Source organism: Erpetoichthys calabaricus, chromosome 13, assembly GCF_900747795.2.
Source record: "Erpetoichthys calabaricus chromosome 13, fErpCal1.3, whole genome shotgun sequence".
Lineage (NCBI taxonomy): Eukaryota > Metazoa > Chordata > Cladistia > Polypteriformes > Polypteridae > Erpetoichthys > Erpetoichthys calabaricus.
Window position 1 is genome coordinate 113,152,726 of NC_041406.2, and position 21,599 is coordinate 113,174,324.

At 40.6% G+C, this 21,599-nt stretch overlaps 1 protein-coding gene across 1 annotated transcript; it reads right to left on the reverse strand.

Annotated features, from left to right (window-relative positions):
• Positions 1-1,591: 1,591 nt before the first annotated feature.
• dctn3 (dynactin 3 (p22)) lies at positions 1,592-17,908 on the reverse strand. The gene is made up of 7 exons (XM_028817482.2): positions 17,681-17,908; positions 15,974-16,058; positions 15,731-15,817; positions 13,288-13,371; positions 11,080-11,138; positions 10,860-10,919; positions 1,592-1,999 (listed from the first exon to the last, which is right to left on the reverse strand). The coding sequence occupies exons 1-7, from the start codon at positions 17,780-17,782 to the stop codon at positions 1,907-1,909; spliced, it is 570 nt and encodes a 189-aa protein (XP_028673315.2). The 5' UTR covers positions 17,783-17,908; the 3' UTR covers positions 1,592-1,906.
• Between the last annotated feature and the right edge of the window lie 3,691 nt (positions 17,909-21,599).

Genomic DNA, 21,599 nt, shown 5'->3' on the forward strand with positions numbered 1-21,599 from the left:
CTGTCAGGTGCGAATCACTAATCTCAAGATGGGAAAAATTCCTAGATGGGATGATAGTCCATTCCAGGACACACTTAGTCTCACAACCACATTCACTCAAACATTGTCACTTTAGAGTTGCCAATTCAACCAACTTGCACGGCAATTGGGAAGTGGAATACTGAAAGAAAACAACATAGACACAGGAAGAATGTTCACTCTGTACACTGACAGTGTTCTGGCTGAGATTCACACCAAGAACCATGGGGCTGTGAGGTAGCAGTGATAAGCACTTAGCATGTCACGACTGATATTTCTCATCGACAGATTTCTCATAATAGGACACTGCTTGTCACACTGTCACTTCTGTTTGAACTTACCAATTATTACACAGATTCAATGCCCACCACTGTCTCCTTTAATCTGCTACTGTTCCAACTGTACAAAACAGAGAAACCATTGCACTATAGTTGTATTGTACAAGCCATGGAATGAAGTTCATTATGGAAAAGCAATATAGATGTTTGTTTAAAATGGATAAAAAACAAAACAGAAAGAGTGAGTGTACAAATGACATCTGTCCATTTTCTATATCCAGTTAATAATACATTACACAGTTTCAGAGATCAGCACAATACGCTGCCAGCAGAGAATATATCAGGAACTAATCCTGGATGGGCCAGCAGTCCACCTATAATACCAGAGTACCTGACACAAGGAAGACTCCATATAAAAAGAATGGGACAGAATAAACCTAGATACTTGGGAGCTGGGAAGAAGCAACACTAACCACTGTATTTTGATATAAGTAGTGAAAACTTGGTTGATGTTGTTTGGTTGGTTAATTAATTGAAGTAGAGAACAAGGTTGTTGGTGTACTTGTGACTTCAGCTAAATAACTTAAGGTATGCAGAAACTCATACAAATCCAACAAAGTAGTCCAACTGGTGATGCAGTTTTACAAGCATGTGTGCAATACATCTAGATGTGAATCCAGTCTAGAACATGTGCTGTCACATGGCAAAGGACATGAAAAGAAAAGCATAATATGCACTGTTCGGAGTTGTACTTTTATACATGCCTTTGGTTTTTTTAAGCTGAAATATGTATGTTTTGTTTTCACTGGGGATGTTGACAGAATATTTTCTTGTTTTTGAATTACCAAAAGCAAATTATATTTTGTAAAAACAAATATAAAATATTTTGCTCCTTCGCTAGTCCTTCCTGTCAAAACAATATTGCATATTGAAAGGGGCTCATTCAGTATATTCATAAATACTTTAATTAAATAATCCATGTAAATTTGTCAGTACTTAATAAAAATAAAACAATTAACAGATGTGTACTAGTACAGGGGAATGCATAGCACATCGGTGTCGTAGTGTAAGGATGAGACAATATGTGTTCAGAGGTAGGCCTTCAGACTATTTTTACTGAAAATCACAGAAACCTCAGAGGATTATACCAGAGGCCAAATGACAGATTCTGAAGTGGTAAGGCATTATTTAATCCATTCTCCACCAGACCTATAACTATAAACAAATCATACTAAAAGTTTTGACAAAGAATTTAAAGAACCATGGCTACAAAAGAAAAAAAAAAAAAAAAACAGTTCCATGCTTTTTCATTTAATGTCATCATAAAACAATACTTGATAAATACAGATAAATTAGATGTACTACATTTGCCATTATAGTTTTCTTCAAATTTGCTTGAGAGGGGACTCTCCTGTGGATCTGAGGCCTGCTGCAGTACCTCACTATCAGACCACCGCAGCAGGTAAAGAAGTCATCTTCCTTATAGTGTGCTCTTCAAGAGTGTGATACATGCCTCCACAAATAAAAAAGGGAAATTAATAGCTGGGATGACACCATCACGGACATTAAACACAGCTACAGTCCTCCAGACGACATGTTCTTAACGAGTCTTATTCTGTCGCATGTTTGTCCTGCTTTGCTGTTGCCTCCAACTTTCTCAGCGTTTCATCCCATTGAGAAAATTGTTTAGACAAGAGAAACATCTAACACTGGTGTTAAGGAACATAAATATTAATTACTGTATAATAAAAAAAAGTCACCTGCTTATGAAGTTTACATAAGTACTTCTGATTGAAAAAAGTAAAACACAGGCTTAGCATGACCTTCTATACAAAGCTTTTGATATTTAATTCTTCCATCTCACTTAGAGTAGCGACTCTTGGAAAAAAGAACTTAAAACTCCACAGCCAAGCCTAATAATAAACAGCATGCACTCATGTGTATGTGCGTAACTACAGAAGTAAGCCAGACTCATAATTGAGGTTTTTAATACCATCAAAGTAAAATTTCAAATTAGATGACAACCAATGCAGCATTATTTACGAAGAAATTTCCTTTCATATATTTTCTGAGTTCACATTTTCCATTATAAGGTTAAGAGTGCTGGAACTCATTCTCACAGCAGTGTAATCCATACATAAACTAAGCTTTAATAGTTCATTAAATTACACACGGCCAGTTTAAAGTTAGCCATTAATCAAAAAGCTTGTGTTCATGATGGGGGAGAAAACAAGAGTAGAGAAAATGCAAGCGAACACAACAAGAATATGCAAACTCCATACAGAGATCACTTGTGTTTGGAATTACAGTAATCCCTCCTCCATCGCGGGGGTTGCGTTCCAGAGCCACCCGCGAAATAAGAAAATCCGCGAAGTAGAAACCATATGTTTATATGGTTATTTTTATATTGTCATGCTTGGGTCACAGATTTGCGCAGAAACACAGGAGGTTGTAGAGAGACAGGAACGTTATTCAAACACTGCAAACAAACATTTGTCTCTTTATCAAAAGTTTAAACTGTGCTCCATGACAAGACAGAGATGACAGTTCTGTCTCACAATTAAAAGAATGCAAACATATCTTCCTTTTCAAAGGAGTGCGCAGGAGCACAGACTGTCAGAAAGACAGAGGAAAGCAAACAAATCAATAGGGCTGTTTGGCTTTTAAGTATGCGAAGCACCGCCGGTACAAAGCTGTTGAAGGCGGCAGCTCACACCCCCTCCGTCAGGAGCGGTGTGGGGGGGGATGGGGGGAGAGAGAGAGAGAGAAACACAAACAGTCAAAAATCAATACGTGCCCTTCGAGCTTTTAAGTATGCGAAGCACCGTGCAGTATGTCGCTTCAGGAAGCAGCTGCACAGAACATAGCAACGTGAAGATAATCTTTCAGCATTTTCAGACGAGCGTCTGTATCGTCTAGGTGTGCGAACAGCCCCCCCTGCTCACACCCCCTACGTCAGGATCAGAGAAAGTCAGCGCAAGAGAGAGAGAGAGAGAGAGAGAGAGAGAGAGAGCGAAAAGTAAGTTGGGTAGCTTCTCAGCCATCTGCCAATAGCGTCCCTTGTATGAAATCAACTGGGCAAACCAACTGAGGAAGCATGTACCAGAAATTAAAATACCCATTGTCCTCAGAAATCCGCGAACCAGCAAAAAATCCGCGATATATATTTAAATATGCTTACATATAAAATCCGCGATAAAGTGAAGCCGCGAAAGGTGAAGCGCGATATAGCGAGGGATCACTGTACCACATGTTCTCGGTTTCATTGAGAAAGCAAATAATAACCACTATGTTACCATACTTTATACAATGGAATGGAAAAATATCCCAAAACAGGGGTGGCACACTGTTGCCTCGCAGTAAAGAGAATAGTGTTTACATCCTCTGCGGTGGGTTGGCACCCTGCCCGGGATTGGTTCTTGCCTTGTGCCCTGTGTAGGCAGGGATTGGCTCCAGCAGACCCCCGTGACCTTGTGTTCAGATTCAGCGGGTTGGAAAATGGATGGATGGACGGATGTTTACATCCTAGGCCCTCCCTGTGTGAAGTTTGCATGTTCTCTGTGCAGGTTTCCTCCCACTGTCCAAAGACATGCAAGTTAGGTGAACTGGCGATGCTAAATTGGTTCTAGTGTGTGTTTGCCCTGCAATGGACTGGCACCTTGTTCAGCTTTGTTCCTGTCACGCACCCTATGCTAGCTGGGGTAGGCTCCAGCTAAAAACGCCACCCCCAAACCCACAACCTTGGTCTGGCTTAAGTGGGTTTCAAAATGACAACAAAAACACTACAAAACATGTAATGAGGTGACACTTAATTATAACCCATTTCCATGTGCAAACTTTTGTATGAAAAAAAGTACACATCTCGATAGGGCTGCACAATTAAGCAGGCTTTCTTTACTGCATCTGTGCTGTCTCTATCAAACATACTAAACTCTAGTTCCTATTCTTGTTTCCTTTCCCCACATAACCAATTACCACATAGTAAACATGTGTGTGATAATAAAATTAGCTATAAACTTAGAACACCAAGTTTTCAGAAATTTTAAGAAACATTGAGAGATCTTTGTTAGACACGTTTATTCCATCCAGTAAGTGTGCGAGGCAGGAACCATCCCTGGATGGGGCGCCAGCTCATCTCAGAGCGAACATGAGCAAATGCATACAGTAGTAGCATTAATTTAGCATCATCAGATCACCTAACCTGCATACCTTTAGAAGGAAACCGAAGCACATGGAGGAAAGCGACCACGAAAACATAAAAACTCCAGGCATGGGACACCTTTAATGCGAAGCTGCAGTGCTACCGCTGCGTCACAGTAACCCCATTTGTTTAAAACAGGCTTAAATGCATTTCTTCATGAAAATATTGCATATACATCTTAGTATTCTAAAATGTTCAGTGAGCTGTAATATCTAACCCGCTATATCCTAATTACAGGGTCACGGGGGTGTGCTGGAGCCAATTCCAGCCAACACAGGACTCAAGGCAGGAAACAAACCCCGGGCAGGGCGCCAGCCCACACACACCAAGCACATACTAGGGACCATTTAGAATCGCCAATTCACCTAACCTGCATGTCTTTGGACTGTGGGAGGAAACTGGAGTACCCAGAGGAAACCCACGCAGACACGGGGAGAACATGCAAACTCCACGTAGGGAGGACCCAGGAAGCAAACCCGGGTCTCCTAACTGCGAGGCAGCAGCGCTACCCATTGCGCCACCGTGCCGCCCCTGTAATATCATGAATGCAATTTATTCTGTATGACAATCACTGTCTGTGCACTCCTGCAGGCATAAGAGAAAGCCTGCCTAAGAAACATGTAGCAATTAATGACTGGGTCGGGGAACAATTAGAATACAAAGCATTCAACGTGCTATTTATGTACAATGGGGTTTGAGAAACTCTAGTAAATTAAACATTGATTTTAAGATGAAGTTTACAACATCTTGCATTAATGACAAAATAAACTACGAGACATGTCGACTTCCATATGACACTCAGACGCTGGAACACTGCGACTCGCCTTTTCACGGTGACTTTGATGTCTGACCTCTTCTTATTTATTTTGGGCTCTGTGTGGCTTTCTAAACCTGAACTTTTGAGTGCCTTCACCACTCCATCAATTTCTTTTTGTTGCCTATACTACTACTTAAGCCACCAAATAGTACATTTTTCCTTGCCTCAACTTCACTGAGCAAGACCTACATTTTGTAGTCGCTGAAATTCTTTCTTTTTTCCCACCTATGTACTTTTGCCATTGTCTTTTACAATGAACTGAACGGAAGGGGTTATTTATATTGATTTGCATAATCTAATTGGTGAAATTCTGGGAGGACTTGGAGTGGGGATTTAGGTACATGCATATGTGTTAAAATTCACGATGACTGGGATTTATAAAGGAAAAAATGCATAGAACTTTGCTTAAGCACAGTTTTATGCATCTCAAATTTTTGTGCATACACCATGTTTTTATATGAATTCTACAGGATGGATAGGATTAGAAATGAGTATATTAGAGGGTCAACTCAAGTTGGACGGTTGGGAGACAAAGTCAGAGAGGCGAGATTGCGTTGGTTTGGACATGAACAGAGGAGAGATGCTGGGTATATTGGGAGAAGGATGCTAAAGATAGAGCTGCCAGGGAAGAGGAAAAGAGGAAGGCATAAGCGAAGGTTTATGGATGTGGTGAGAGTGGATATGCAAGTGATGGGTGTGACAGAGCAAGATGTAGAGGACAGAAAGATATGGAAGAAGATGATCCGCTGTGGCAACCCCTAATGGAAGCAGCCAGAAGAATTGTTTATTAATGATACTTTACATTCAATGAACTGTTATAATGCCAGATATGCACTACAGCCAATGAAATAGTTGATAAACTGGTCAAAATTAGTTTTTGTAATGACAGAAAATCCTATCAGGAAAGTATACATTTATCAATGAATTTAATTTCCTAACAGTGCCTAGGGCCAAATGAATAGCTTATTTATAGTGCACTGGCCTGCACTTTAATCCGCTGATTTAACCATAAAGATGACTGTGATACCAGGGGCCTCATGTATAAACGGTGCGTACGCACAGAAATGTTGCGTACGAATGTTTCCACGCTCAAATCGCGATGTATAAAACCTAAACTTGGCGTAAAGCCACGCACATTTCCACGGTAACTCATACCTTGGCGTACGCAATTTCTCCGCTCGGTTTTGCAGACTGGCGGCACCCAGCGTCAAAGCAGTGCTACTGTTCCTGTGTGATCACCCTTTCTTAGATCCACATCCACGACGGCGGCTTTATCAAATACACTGAAATTAACCGCATATCGTTCATAAATTTAATGCATCTGATTGTAATTAACCTGTAACAATATAATGGTCCACAGAATGGTCAAACTACTGTTCCTGTGTGCTCATCCTTTCTTTCTTAGCTCCACATTCCGGACGCGGCTTTATAAATACACCGAAATTAACTGCATTTTGTTTATTAGTGTAATGCATCTGATCGTAATTAACCTGTAGCAATATAATGGGCCAGGGAATAGCCATAGTATTCCAAATACCATAACTGCTTTAGCGTTGTTACGCTCACTGCATCTTGTTCTTCTTTTTGCTACTCCCGTTAAGGGTTGCCACTGCGGATCATCTTTTTCCATATTACTCTCACTGCACCACTCTGAGTATTTATATCACTGTATCTGAGTGTGAATCACAGCAGCAGATGATCGGAAAGAGAATTATCGGTATACAGTTTCAAGTACACACTACCTCAACCACGGCAAAAAGCGTCAAAGCCTTTCCTGTACGGACCTCGCGTTTCAGAAACAGTTTCATCCCAAGAACTATAAACGCACTCAATCAGTCCATCAAGTGCTCCTTGTAGAACGGTTTGTACTTATAAGTACAATCACCTCACTGTAAACTTACACTACAGTTATAATATTGCACAACCTGCGCTACTTTATAAAGAGCGTATGATGACAATATCATTTTTAAGATGAAATGCAGCAAAATATGTTGCTTATAGTATACAGATAAAACTTTAACTTCATTTAAATAATCTGTATTGTTAATAATTAAACATGTGAGGACACGTACCGCAGCGTATAGCTAGTTCAAGGATAGCTCCTGCCTTGCGCTGTATTCTTGCTGGTGCTGACGCGACACTGGAAGGATAGACGAATAGAATAATTAAACATATACTACGAAGATATTTCAATGTTCCTTAAAAGTTTTGAAGAATCGGCGTTCTAAGCTTACAAATGGCTTAACATCTATTACAGAGCTGATTGTGTGGCGATTGGAGAAAGAAAAGTATGGACAGGAATTGGAGGTTAGTACGTTTGAAAGAGACAGTACTTCTGTAATAAATTATTTCATCGAAGGTCGCACATGGCGCAGCAAGCCTCTTGCGTGAGATATGAACAATCACTGCGCCACCGTGTTCCCATGTTTAATAACATGCTTTCATTCCTATCATCATGAAAATGATATCACGTATACATCTCAGCATTTTAATTATTCAGAGAGCTGTAATATCTCGAATGTAATGCATTCTGTGTCCTGTCGGAGAAAGAGAAAGAATGGAAGCACGTAGTGATTCACACACATAGAGCACATAGAAGATCAAACACAGAACAAAGCATTTAACATGCTACTTGAGAAACTAGTAAAATAAACGATTTTAAGATGAAGTTTATGATGTTCTACTTTAATGGCAAAATAAACTACGTGATTAAAGTGGAAATTTCGAGATTAAAGTTGACATTTCATGCTTTTTTCCCACTGTGTGCCTATGTTTTTTGTTTGTACCCTAATACGCTTTCATATGACACTCAGACGGTGGGCTACGACTTGCCTTTTCACGGCGACTTTGATATGTGATTTCTTTTTTATTTCGGGCACTGTGCGACTTTGTGAATTTGATCTTTCGAGTTTTTCCGACACTCTGTCACTCGATCAACTTTCTTTTGTTGCTTATATCACTGTTTAAACCAACAAATAGTACGTTTTTCCTTTGCCTCCACTTGGTATTCGCTGAAATTCTTATATTTTCCCCTGTGCTTTTCCCATTGTCTTTACACAGAAGGCTATTTATATTGATTTGCATATTCAAAGAGGCGTAATTCTGGGAGGAGTTGGAGCGGGACAGAAGGCGCGTGCACGTGCGTTACTTTTCACGCTGATCGGGATTTATGTAGTGGAAGAACGTGAAATTATGCGTGCGCACAGATTCCTGCATCTGGATTTTTCTGTGCGCACGCACAATCCCGCTTTTGTGCTTACGCCATGTTATAGTGTGAGTTCTACGCACGGCGTTATACATGAGGCCCCAGGTCTGCTACCTTATTGTGCAAGGTTTCATATATTGGTACCCATCAATAGTGTATCGAATATCGACATCCTAAATATGAAGCTCAGAGGCACGGCATGCTTTTAAATGACAGTGTACCATCACACCCAAACTGCAGAACAGTTCCACAAACAAATGTAAACAATGTACTCCTGGTAAGTGTGCCAGTATGTAGCAACTGCAAACACTACTGGGTATTAAGGTGAATTGTTAATTTATATAAATAGTGAACTGTGTGAGTGGGTGATGTACATTTCATGACAACTTGTGAATTACTAATTTTTTGGAATCAGCATTACAGTATGTGTCTATTTACACTGTAGTAATACTCCTACTTCTGCAAGACCCCTTTCGCAATTCAACCTATTACGTGGTATAATTTTTATATAATACTCAAAGCTTCAAAGTCAAACACTCTGAGGCAGGTAATCAATTTTTTTAGCGGTTGGCAGGCCAACTCCATTAAGAAGTCATTTTGTTCTTTAAAAACAACAGAGGGGGCAGTTAAAGTTTATTACAATTTTACACAATGTGAACATAGCAGTATGAATTCCTGTTTGAGAAAAGAGAACCGACTGGTTTAAACAATTGTTTACAACAATAAATTAAGAATTATGATTGCCACAAGACTTCTACATTTAAAGTGAATAAATCATACTTGTTTGATATGGACAAGTTTTTCCTAATGGAATCACATACATGGTAGGAAGTAACTCAAAACAGTCTGCCAGAACCAATTCAGAAAATCCAATTAACTTAAACATTAATATCTATGGGGTCTGGAAAAGTACTGAAGAATACACAAAAGCCCTACAAATACAGAAAGAGAACGCACAAAAAACACAAAGCACCATTGGCCTCTGCTCTGTAATCAATTTTTAGAAAGTATTTTTTTTTAGCTTAAATACAACGCAGCTAAATTCATAATTTCCAATCCAAACATTGTAAATTGTGGTGTTCATAAGCATGAAACTCATAATGGCTCAAAAGTCATGAAGGTAAACAGACTCCTATGACGGATTGAGCAGAGGTGAATAACATCGTGAAAAATCAGAAATTAAGACTGTTTTGCTTGGTAATCCCATTTCACTTTGAATCTTTTTCCAATTTGCTCAATTTCTATGTACAGTAATCCCTCCTCCACCACGGGGGTTGCGTTCCAGAGCCACCCGCGAAATAAGAAAATCCGTGAAGTAGAAACCATATGTTTATATGGTTATTTTTATATTGTCATGCTTGGGTCACAGATTTGCGCAGAAACACAGGAGGTTGTAGAGAGACAGGAACATTATTCAAACACTGCAAACAAACATTTGTCTCTTTTTCAAAAGTTTAAACTGTGCTCCATGACAAGACAGAGATGACAGTTCTGTCTCACAATTAAAAGAATGCAAACATATCTTCCTTTTCAAAGGAGTGCACGTCAGGAGAGAGAGAGAGAACAAAGCAAACAGTCAAAAAAAAAAAAAAATCAATAGGACTGTTTGGCTTTTAAGTATGCGAAGCACCGCCGGTACAAAGCTGTTGAAGGCGGCAGCTCACACCCCCTCCGTCAGGAGCAGGAAGAGAGAGAGAGCCAGAGAAAAACAAAGTCAAAAATCAATACGTGCCCTTTGAGCTTTTAAGTATGCGAAGCACCATGAAGCATGTCCTTCAGGAAGCAGCTGCACACAGAAGGTAGCAACATCCCTATCGTCAGCTCACACCCCCCTACGTCAGCGCAAGAGAGAGAGAGAAAGTAAGTTGGGTAGCTTCTCAGCCATCTGCCAATAGCGTCCCTTGTATGAAATCAACTGGGCAAACCAACTGAGGAAGCATATACCAGAAATTAAAAGACCCATTGTCCGCAGAAACTCGCGAAGCAGCGAAAAATCTGCGATATATATTTAAATATGCTTACATATAAAAACCGCGATGGAGTGAAGCCGCGAAAGGCGAAGCGCGATATAGCAAGGGATCACTGTACCTTTAAGTGACTGTGTATTTAACTGGTTTGTAAACTTTCTGAAGTCTTTGGATTGCCAAAGATTAATTCTTATTGGTCTTCTAACAGTGAAAAGCAAATAACCATATGGGCCACGGAAAGACTAAATGAATTAAGTACAAATGAAAGTTCTTATTGTCTTAAGAGCACTATGAAACTTTAGACCATGGCCCTTACAGATAGGACACAAGCAGCTTTTTTTTTAGATTTCTATGCTGCAAATTAAAAGGATACCATTTTGTTGTAGTCTTCAAAGAGCTTCTTTGTGCCATCTGTGAGGGATTCGCACTGATCCTGTAAGAAAGCAAAACGGCATCAAGCGTGATGACAGGGAGATCTGTTCACTTCAGATCAGCTGTTATGGTCTAGCATGTAAACAGTAAATCCTCAAATTCTTCTCTCCTAATCTGCAGAAATTACTCATGAGTACTGATAAAGGAGTCATATTGCGTACCTGCTGTTGGATGTGAATTTGAGATAGGGACTGCAGTTTGGTTGCATGTTCAGGGACCACTGTGGAGTATAAAGATGCACATTTAATCTTGATAATCTACTAACCAAAAGGCAAATACTCTTACTTAATTGTACAGCTTTTACCAAACAGACTTTTATCAGTAACAGATTGGTATTTTTAGTTTGACACTTCAGGTAAACATTTCATAATATTTACAGTGAGTCACCATGTTAATCAGGGGGGTATTTTTCGTACGTGGATTACTCGTTTAGCCGGATGTAACTGTTGACGATTGGCATGATTCTGGATCTGTCGGTTTTTCGAAACTCTTGCTGGATGTGTTGTCATAGCAACACATCCTAATCCGCAAACCTGCTCAGAGCAGGTTTGTTCTATGTAAACAAGGCTTAGCTCACACACTTAATCAGTGTCCGTGCATGGAATTCATTCAGTCATGGCTTCACCGTTCATGAATGAGCGACCAATTGATATCGGTGCGCAAATTATAAGAAGAGAATTTCATACAGAGAGGGTTTTGCGCGATCGGCAAGATCCTTTATTGCTCCTGGAGGAAATTCTTTTCGAAAGATACCGCTTTAGCAGAGGGGGAATATTGTACCTCAAAGATTTATTAGCACCTTATATTCAAAGTCAAACTAGGCGAAGTCGGGCTCTCACAACCACACAGACAGTATGCATTGTTTTGAGGTTTTTGGCAAGCGGCACTTTTTTTTTTATATACTGTAGGGGATGCGGAAAATCTATCTAAAAGTACAGTTTGCCAGGCAATTCGTAAAGTCTGCTTGGCTCTGAAATATTTCCTTCAGGTTTTCATAGTGTTTCCTGGACACCTGTGTGTGCATACAATAAAAGAGGTGTTTCATGCCATTGCAGGTAGGTAATACACAGGTAAAAACACCCACAGTTCCATAAAGAATCTCACAATCAGCCTAACATTCTCATTAGCCAGGATTTCCAAATGTGATTGGGGCACATGGGACTGATCAGAGCAGAGTTTGAGCAAACATTATTTGGAAAATGTATCTCTCCTCCTGATGAATAATCAGACACAGCGTCTTCCTCAAATATTTGACCTTTGTCAATATCTCGTTGGTCAGACACAGGTTCTTGTGATAGGACATTCCCTGCAACTGACCCAACAAAAAAAGAGGGCTATATGGAACATACTTATGGCACACATTGATGACAAATATATGCAATGACCATCCTTTACCTGAAATGAAGTGACCATTGCATCCTGCCACTGGTTCAGGACAGGAGCTTCCCCCTTGAATGCCCTCAGAAACAGGGCGATGGGCATTTTGCTGGACAGCCAACTCTTCTGCAGGGGTTAGGTCTGAACCGCGTGCACCTCCACCTGTTTTTTGCTTGTCTGCCTTCTTATTAACTTTAGAATTAATGTTTTTTTTATATTATATATGATTATTTATGTCAACAATTCTTTAAATAGTTATATACCAATATTTACAGTTTGAAGTATATTCTTGTACTTCACTTTAACCTGTTCTCATGTTCTCCTTGTGCTCACGTTTGATCTAGAATTATGGCATATTAAGTAATAATTAATCCGACACATAGGAAATGAAACACTGCATTCAGTAAGTACAATTCACACTACTTAGCGTTGAATTTGTTGCCCACTTTTTGCCAGCCGTCTTTTCTGGTTTGGGCTGCTTTTGCAGTGTTACCCCTTGTGCATATTAAATCTTGAAATTTTTCACGTCCTTTGAATAAAAGGTCCTGCTCCGCTTGTGTGAAAAAAAATGCGTCTGTTCTTTTGTCATTTTGTTACAGCCTATCAAAGACTTGCTGATCATGTTTTCTAGACTCAATATATATGGGCTTTTCAATCAGCGCAGCCACGCCCATTCATCTTGGATGATTAGATCCAGCTACACTAATCTAATACATGGCTGCGTTTGAAAAACTGACTTATCCAGCATGAGTTTCACTGGCATTAACTCATCCAGGATGAGGCATCTGATCTCGGATGATTTAAGCGACGTACGGAAAATACCCCCCAGGACTGTGTTTCTTATTATTATTTTGGAGAGAAACAAAGCACCACAGAAAGACTCCCAACATTTCCTCCTCAGCTTGCTACGATTTGTTAGCTACCACTGATAACTCATACATTTTAGTACATTCTGTTCTATTGTACATGAAGTGTTCTCAGGACCACCTTACCTTTTATATATGTGCTGTCCAGCAGTGGTACAAGGCTACTCATATGCTCCAGAAGGCTGGCCTGTGACATAATGAACTCCTCCTCTGTGAGTGCAAAAAGTACATTTTTAAGCAATCACAGAAAATAAAGTTTTATAGTGACACTTACCTTTCAAACATTAAATCCCATTTTTTCTTTCAATGTTTTTAATTTAATGAATTTTCATTAGTAATATTTATTTACTTGTGGCTGTATTTAATATTACAAAATACACTAACTGACATAAAAAGAAAAGTTCACTAACTCATCCACGGTACCAAGCCTATTCAGTAAGCCCCCCTTCAATTTGCACTATGCTTTTGCTCATTCTGAAAAGCAAGTGTATTTGTATGTGTGAAAGGTGAAAACAAGAATCTTAAATCTAACTTAAGATACGATTACTATGACTCAAACTGTCCTTGACAGATAGCAGTAGTACAGCATATAAAGACGGAGATAATAAATACACATTCTCAACTCACCGTAAATTTTTTCTTTGTTGGAGATTCATCCTCCAAGTCCAAAAATGTTAGCTATTTATTATTTTCCTTTCAATACATGGAAAGATGTCTTCCTGCAGAATTTGTATGGACATAGTGCAGAAAGAAACTGGCCTAGCAACTGCCTAACTAAACTGGAATTAAAAAAAAGGAGCAGATGCACCAGACAGGAAACAACAGACACGCAAGAAACATGCATTGAAAGCTGTAGTATACAGTGATCCCTCGCTATATCGCGCTTCGCCTTTCGCGGCTTCACTCTATCACGGATTTTATATGTAAGCATATTTAATTATATATCGCGGATTTTTTGCTGGTTCGCGGATTTCTGAGGACAATGGGTCTTTTAATTTCTGGTACATGCTTCCTCAGTTGGTTTGCCCAGTTGATTTCATACAAGGGACGCTATTGGCAGATGGCTGAGAAGCTACCCAAATTACTTTTCTCTCTCTCTTGCGCTGACTTTCTCTGATCCTGACGTAGGGGGTGTGAGCAGGGGGGCTGTTCGCACACCTAGACGATACGGACGCTCGTCTAAAAATGCTGAAAGATTATCTTCACGTTGCTACCTTCTGTGTGCAGCTGCTTCCTGAAGTGACATGCTGCACAGTGCTTCGCATACTTAAAAGCTCAAAGGGCACATATTGATTTTTGACTTTGTTTTTCTCTGTCTCTCTCTGCTCCTGACAGAGGGGGTGTGAGCTGCCGCCTTCAATAGCTTTGTACCGGCGGTGCTTCGCATACTTAAAAGCCAAACAGCCCTATTGATTTGTTTGCTTTACTCTGTCTTTCTGACAGACTCTGCTCCTGACACGCACTCCTTTGAAGAGGAAGATATGTTTGCATTCTTTTAATTGTGAGACAGAACTGTCATCTCTGTCTTGTCATGGAGCACAGTTTAAACTTTTGAAAAAGAGACAAATGTTTGTTTGCAGTGTTTGAATAACGTTCCTGTCCCTCTACAACCTCCTGTGTTTCTGCGCAAATCTGTGACCCAAGCATGACAATATAAAAATAACCATATAAACATATGGTTTCTACTTCGCGGATTTTCTTATTTCGTGGGTGGCTCTGGAACGCAACCCCCGCGATGGAGGAGGGATTACTGTATTCCAGAAAAATGGTGCATCATAGGCAGATCAATTTGTGAAATGGCAAAATACCAACATTTTTTACTTCTTTTCAATAATACAGTATCTAAGATACAAGCTGCAATGTAAACTTTGTTTGAGCATTTCACCTTTTGGTTTTACAATCGTCACCATCAGATTTCAAAACTGCTGCTTTGCACTAATTTTGTATCAAAACACATGTACTACAGAAGAAAACAAAATGCTGGCCTCACCACCATCATGCAAGTGCAGCACTTAAATGGCATATGACAGCAGACTCAGACTTTTGGGCATTTAAACTATTAACTCACACACAGTTACCAGGGCACCATTATGGGAACATCTGCACTACTAATTCAATATTACTATACATGTGACAAACTTAAACTTAACAAATCTGCAGTCCAGGCACTTGTATTGCATGGAGGTTATTTGTTATGTGGGGCATATTCCGTACGTTTAAATCTAAATGATTGCATTGCCATTACTTTGCTAACTAACCCATGTCTGCAGCGCTATGTCATGATACCATGTACTCTATTGTCACAGCATTTTTTTTTATATTTCTGTATCAACAGGACTAACAACAACACTGAAAGACAATAATTTGAATTTTAGAGATATAAGACAATCTATATAATTTATGATATAAATACAGCAATAAATGAAACAGCTGCCCATCTAGGGATAAATTTAAACTGAAACTAATGATATCTTAGGATATGTCGAAAAGGAGTCATCAACACAATTCTCATACTAAAATTCAGGCACACAAAAAAAGAAAACAGTTGTAGAGTTCAGCTATGACCCACCTGCAAGCACACACTCAAGTCTCACTGCATCAGGCACAGTAATTCGCTCAGTAAATTGAGGGTCCAAGTACTTCATCAGGTCATCAACTAGAATGGAAACAATGCAAAAGCTCATTAAAAACCAATTAGTAAGAAAAACAAGTCCAGTTAAATCAAAGTATGCATGGAAAACTTGTTTCACTCCCGAAAAAAAGAGCAGCTAGAAGCTAATTAAGCAAACAGACAAACCCCAAAAGCACTTACTTTTCTTGTGGAGGCTTTTGACTCGCTCCCGCTTGTTGGCCATAGCACTAAGGGATGCCTGAATTCTAACCAATGCATCAACACACTGTCAAGAGAGAGAGCAGACAAATGTCCACAGAAGCAGAATTATGACCTCCATATTTATTTTACTTTAACAGCCCCATAGGCATATTACTTAATACAAGAAAACAAAATTAATACAATTTTAATAAACAGTAAATACCCACTTTAATATGATGTAAAAAATACCAGTCCAAGCCAGTATGCAGTTCTGTACACTTTTTAAATATTTTTGGTTTACTTTGGCCCCTAGTGGCTCAGGCAGTGGCCTCATTCATCCATCCATCTTCCAAACCCACTTGGTCCAGTTAAAATGACTGGAAACTAGAGCCAGTTCCGACAACCTGTGCCAGTCCATTACAGGGCAAACTGACATATACAATGACAATGCAATTAAAATGTTATGACCTAGCTAAAGTCCTACTGCATTACACAAGACTGATGTGGTTAAATAATTTTAGGGTTAAGCTTGGGAACATTAAAGAGGATACCCTCACTACATTCACATTGTTTTTTCATTGTAAACCACAACTGTTATTTTCTATTATCAAACCAAGCTTACATATTCTATTAATTTGTGTGTGGCTGGGCATTGATGAATACTATGATTGTTTTCCAGTTTGTCATTACCTATACGCATGGGGGAGAAGGGAATAGAGCGCTCCACAGCAGATCACCTGCTGTATGAAACAGGAAGATCACAAATATGGAAAGACATGACATATGGGAAGGATCACCTCTTCTATTGTCTTGGGTTTATCCAATAGGATATGGTGGGTCTGCTGTGGGTTGGCACCCTGCCCAGGATTGGTTCCTGCCTTGTGCCCTGTGTTGGCTGGGATTGGCTCCAGCAGACCCCGTGACCCTGTAGTTAGGAATATAGCGGGTTGGAAAATGGATGGATGGATATGGTGGGTGAATGACAAACAGTGGAGAATGAAGGCAGGTGTGTGAATGTGCAAATGCATATAACAATTCCAAACACTTAAACAACAAATTAAAAGCTTTTCGTCGTCCATGGGGTTAAACAAGACCTGTTAGTTCTACTTGAATGACTGTTATTAAACATTTCTAGCATTCAAACTGCTTTAGTCATGTTTGTCCCTGGGCTGGTCAGGACTAATGGGGACACAAACTTCTCATTGGTAAAGTGGCTCCCAGTTCAGTCCTACAAACCTCCAGAAGCTATACACTTTCTTCTGAGTGGGTGTTCGTTACGAAACGCGTTATACCGAAATAAGTCCTAACTCGGTTTCTCCGAGTAATGCGACAGTAGATTTTTTTTGTTTCTAATTCGACTTTCTTCCTCATCTTTACAATCGCTTTATTAGTTGACATGCAGCACATAAGCCGGGGCGCATACCAGATCTATGGCCCGTACACAGAGGCTAACCTCGGAGCTGTTTGTCACTGTGTCAATAACTAGGAGCTTCTGCCATGACATGATTTCATGTTCGCGATATTACAGCAAAAACAGCACAGTAATGTTGTAGGATGCAGGTAGAACACCTCTCGCATTGGTGCATATATGTATGCGTTACGAGAAGTAATAACATTTCAATCGAGGGGAAGTAAAGTGGACGTTCAGAATTATGTCGTCTAATTTTGCAGACACGATAAAGTATAACCGAATAATCACTCGCTTACCTTCACCGGTTTGCCTGTCTGGACATTTTTATCCACATCAAGTCGCTTCTCAAGCCTCTCCAATCGTTCTTCTAGCCCTTCCAGCATCACCATCGCCTCCATGTTCGCGCAGGCAGACTGGGTGGTGTTAGGAAGAAAAAAAAAACGGAAATTAGCGCGGACACAATAGGCTGGCCATGTTGGGTGAGTCTAATCTAATGCAGCGTCGTCCATCTTCCATAAAGGAGTCACCATAGAATGCACTACTACTGTCAGAGCGGCAGAGGCGGAGACACCAAATCGGGGGCGGGCACAGATCGGCCAGAGTTTTAAAGAAAATTGGAGGTTTGAAAAATAATAAAGACGACGACAACAAACATCCAACCATACATCCATTATCCAACCCGCTACATCCTAACTACAGGGTGACGGGGGTCTGCTGAAGCCAAACTTATCCAACACAGGGCGCAAGGCAGGAAACAAACCACGGGTAGGGCGCGCACACACACACACACACAGCACACACTAGGGTCAATTTAGAATCGCCAGTGCACCTAACCTGCATGTCTTTGGACTGTGGGAGGAAACCCATGCAGACACGGGGAGAACAGGCAAACTCCACTCAGGGAGGACCCGGGAAGCGAACACAGGTTTCCTAACTGCGAGAAAGCAGCGGTAACACGGCGCCACCGTGCCGCCCCCAGACAGAAAACAGATTAATTAAAAAAAGCTTTTTTGTTAAGGCTAAATCAACAGATACAATGATACCTATGCTTTGTTTACTTAGATAGATAGATAGATAGATAGATACTTTATTAATCCCAAGGAGAAATTAACATACTCCAACAGCAGCATACTGATAAAGAACAATATTAAATTAAAGAGTGATAACAATGTAGGTATACAGACAGACAATAACTTTGTATAATTTTAACGTTTAACCCGGGGGGAATTAAAGAGTCGCACACTTTGGGGGAGGAACGATCTCCAAAGTCTGTCAGTGCAGTAGGACAGTGACAGCAGTGTGTCGCTGAAGCTGCTCCTCTGTCTGGAGTTGATACTGTTTAGTGGATGCAGTGGATTTTCCATTAATGATAGGAGCCTGCTCAGCGCCCGTCGCTCTGCCACGGATGTCAAACTGTCCAGCTCCGTGCCTACAATACAGCCTGCCTTCCTCACCAGTTTGTCCAGGCGTGAGGCGTCTCTCTTCTTTATGCTGCCTCCCCAGCACACCACCGCGTAGAAGAGGGCGCTCGCCACAACTGTCTGATAGAACATCTGCAGCATCTTATTGCAGATGTTGAAGGACGCCAGCCTTCTAAGGAAGTATAGTCGGCTCTGTCCTTTCTTACACAGAGCATCAGTATTGGCAGTCCAGTCCAATTTATCATCCAGCTGCACTCCCTTACCTTACTTAATTGTAAATTTACAGTTAATGAAAGTGAGATGGTGATCAGTATGGATTGTACTTTTGTTGCTGTACACCTTTGTGTGTAAAATTTAAAAAGCAAAAAAAAACTTTGTAGGGTTTTATTTTCGTCATGTGACAGCCCAACACAATCAATATTTGCATACTGAATTTGACTGTTTTGTAAAGCCAGTCCTTTACAGAATTTCACAGTGAAGCAGAACATTTGACTTTATTTATGTATAAATATATCAATGGCACATTTGACAAAGACTATAACAAATATTGAGTCTAACTATCTTTTTTGTATTTTTTTCAGCATTAAAATAATCAAATTTTTCCTTTGGTATTTGCTCTTTACTAACACTAATTTAAATATACCTAGTGATTAGTGAAGGGTGCTCTCAGGCAACCAGCACAGAAACCCTTAGCTGTGCTTCCTCATCCCTGCAATACAGGATGGCTTTTATTAAGTCACATGTAAGAACAGATACCAATAGAAGGTAAAAGACAACAATTTAGCTGTGGTTTACAGACCCTCCATCTATTTAGACTTCCATATCTTTTTCTTCTTCTTTTGGCTACTCCCGTTAGGGGTTGCCACAGTGGATCACACCCATCACCTGCATATCCTCTCTCACCACATCCATAAACCTTTGCTTAGGCCTTCCTCTTTTTCTCTTCCCTGGCAGCTCTATCCTTAGCATCCTTCTCCCAATATACCCAGCATCTCTCCTCTGCACATGTCCAAACCAACGCAATCTCGCCTCTCTGACTTTGTCTCCCAACCGTCCAACCTGAGTTGACCCTCTAATGTACTCATTTCTAATGCTATCCATCCTCGTCACACCCAATGCAAATCTTAGCATCTTTAACTCTGCCACCTCCAGCTCTGTCTCCTGCTTTCTGGTCAGTGCCACCGTCTCCAACCCATATAACATAGCTGGTCTCGCTACCATCCTGTAGACCTTCCCTTTCACTCTTGCTGATACCTTGTCTCTCATAAATTACTTCTGACACTCTTCTCCACCCATTCCGACTTCCATATATAGTCCATCAAAAAATTTTTTCTTAGAGACTCTTAAACACAACAGGCTTAGAGAGTGTGCTTCTTCTTCTTCTTCTTCTTCTAATGCCTAATGTATACCAGAGTTCTTTAAACATATATCCATCCAGAAATAAACTAACCTGTCTATTCAAGTCATCTTAGATAGATAGATAGATAGATAGATAGATAGATAGATAGATAGATAGATAGATAGATAGATAGATAGATAGATAGATAGATAGATAGATAGATAGATAGATAGATAGATAGATAGATAGATAGATAGATACTTTATTAATCCCAAGGGGAAATTCACATACTCCAGCAGCAGCATACTGATACAAAAACAATATTAAATTAAAGATTGATAATAATGCAGGCAAAAACAGACAATAACTTTGTATAATGTTAATGTTCACCCAACCCGGGTGAAATTGAAGAGTCGCATAGTTTGGGGGAGGAACGATCTTCTCAGTCTGTCAGTGGAGCAGGACGGTGACAGCAGTCTGTCGCTGAAGCTGCTCTTCTGTCTGGAGATGACACTGTTTAGTGGAAGCAGTGGATTCTCCATAATTGATAGGAGCCTGCTTAGCGCCCGTCGCTCTGCCACAGATGTCATACTGTCCAGCTCCATGCTAACAATAGAGCCTGCCTTCCTCACCAATTTGTCCAGGCGTGAGGCGTCTTTCTTCTTAATGCTGCCTCCCCAGCACACCACCGCGTAGAAGAGGGCGCTCGCCACAACCACCTGATAGAACATCTGCAGCATCTTATTGCAGGTGTTCTTCTAAGGAAGTATAACCGGCTCTATCCTTTCTTACACAGAGCATCAGTATTGGCAGTCCAGTCTAATTTATCATCCAGCTGCACTCCCAGGTATTTATAGGTCTGCACCATCTGCACACAGTCACCTCTGATGATCACGGGGTCCATGAGGGGTCTGGGCCTCCTAAAATCCACCACCAGCTCCTTGTTTTTGCTGGTGTTCAGGTGTAGGTGGTTTGAGTCGCACCATTTAAAAAAGTCATTGATTAGGTCCCTATACTCCTCCTCCTGCCCACTCCTGATGCAGCCCACGATAGCAGTGTCGTCAGCGAACTTTTGCACGTGGCAGGACTCCGAGTTGTATTGGAAGTCCGATGTATATACTGTAGGCTGAACAGGACCGGAGAAAGTACAGTCCCCAGTGGCGCTCCTGTGTTGCTGACCACAATGTCAGACGTGCAGTTCCCGAGACGCACATACTGAGGTCTGTCTTTAAGATAGTCCACGATCCATGCCATCAGGTATGAATCTACTCCCATCTCTGTCAGCTTGTCCCTAAGGAGCAGAGGTTGGATTGTGTTGAAGGCGCTAGAGAAGTCTAGAAACATAATTCTTACAGCACCACTGCCTCTGTCCAAGTGGGAGAGGGATCGGTGTAGCATATAGATGATGGCATCCTCCGCTCCCACCTTCTCCTGATATGCAAACTGCAGAGGGTC

Coding starts and splice junctions, on each gene's coding strand:
- dctn3 (XM_028817482.2), bottom strand. CDS start 17,782: ATGGAGGCGATGGTGATGCTGGAAGGGCTAGAAGAACGATTGGAGAGG. Junction 16,059..17,680: donor AGACAGGCAAACCGGTGAAG/GTAAGCGAGTGA, acceptor CTCTCTTGACAG/TGTGTTGATGCATTGGTTAG. Junction 10,920..11,079: donor AAATTCACATCCAACAGCAG/GTACGCAATATG, acceptor GCTTTCTTACAG/GATCAGTGCGAATCCCTCAC.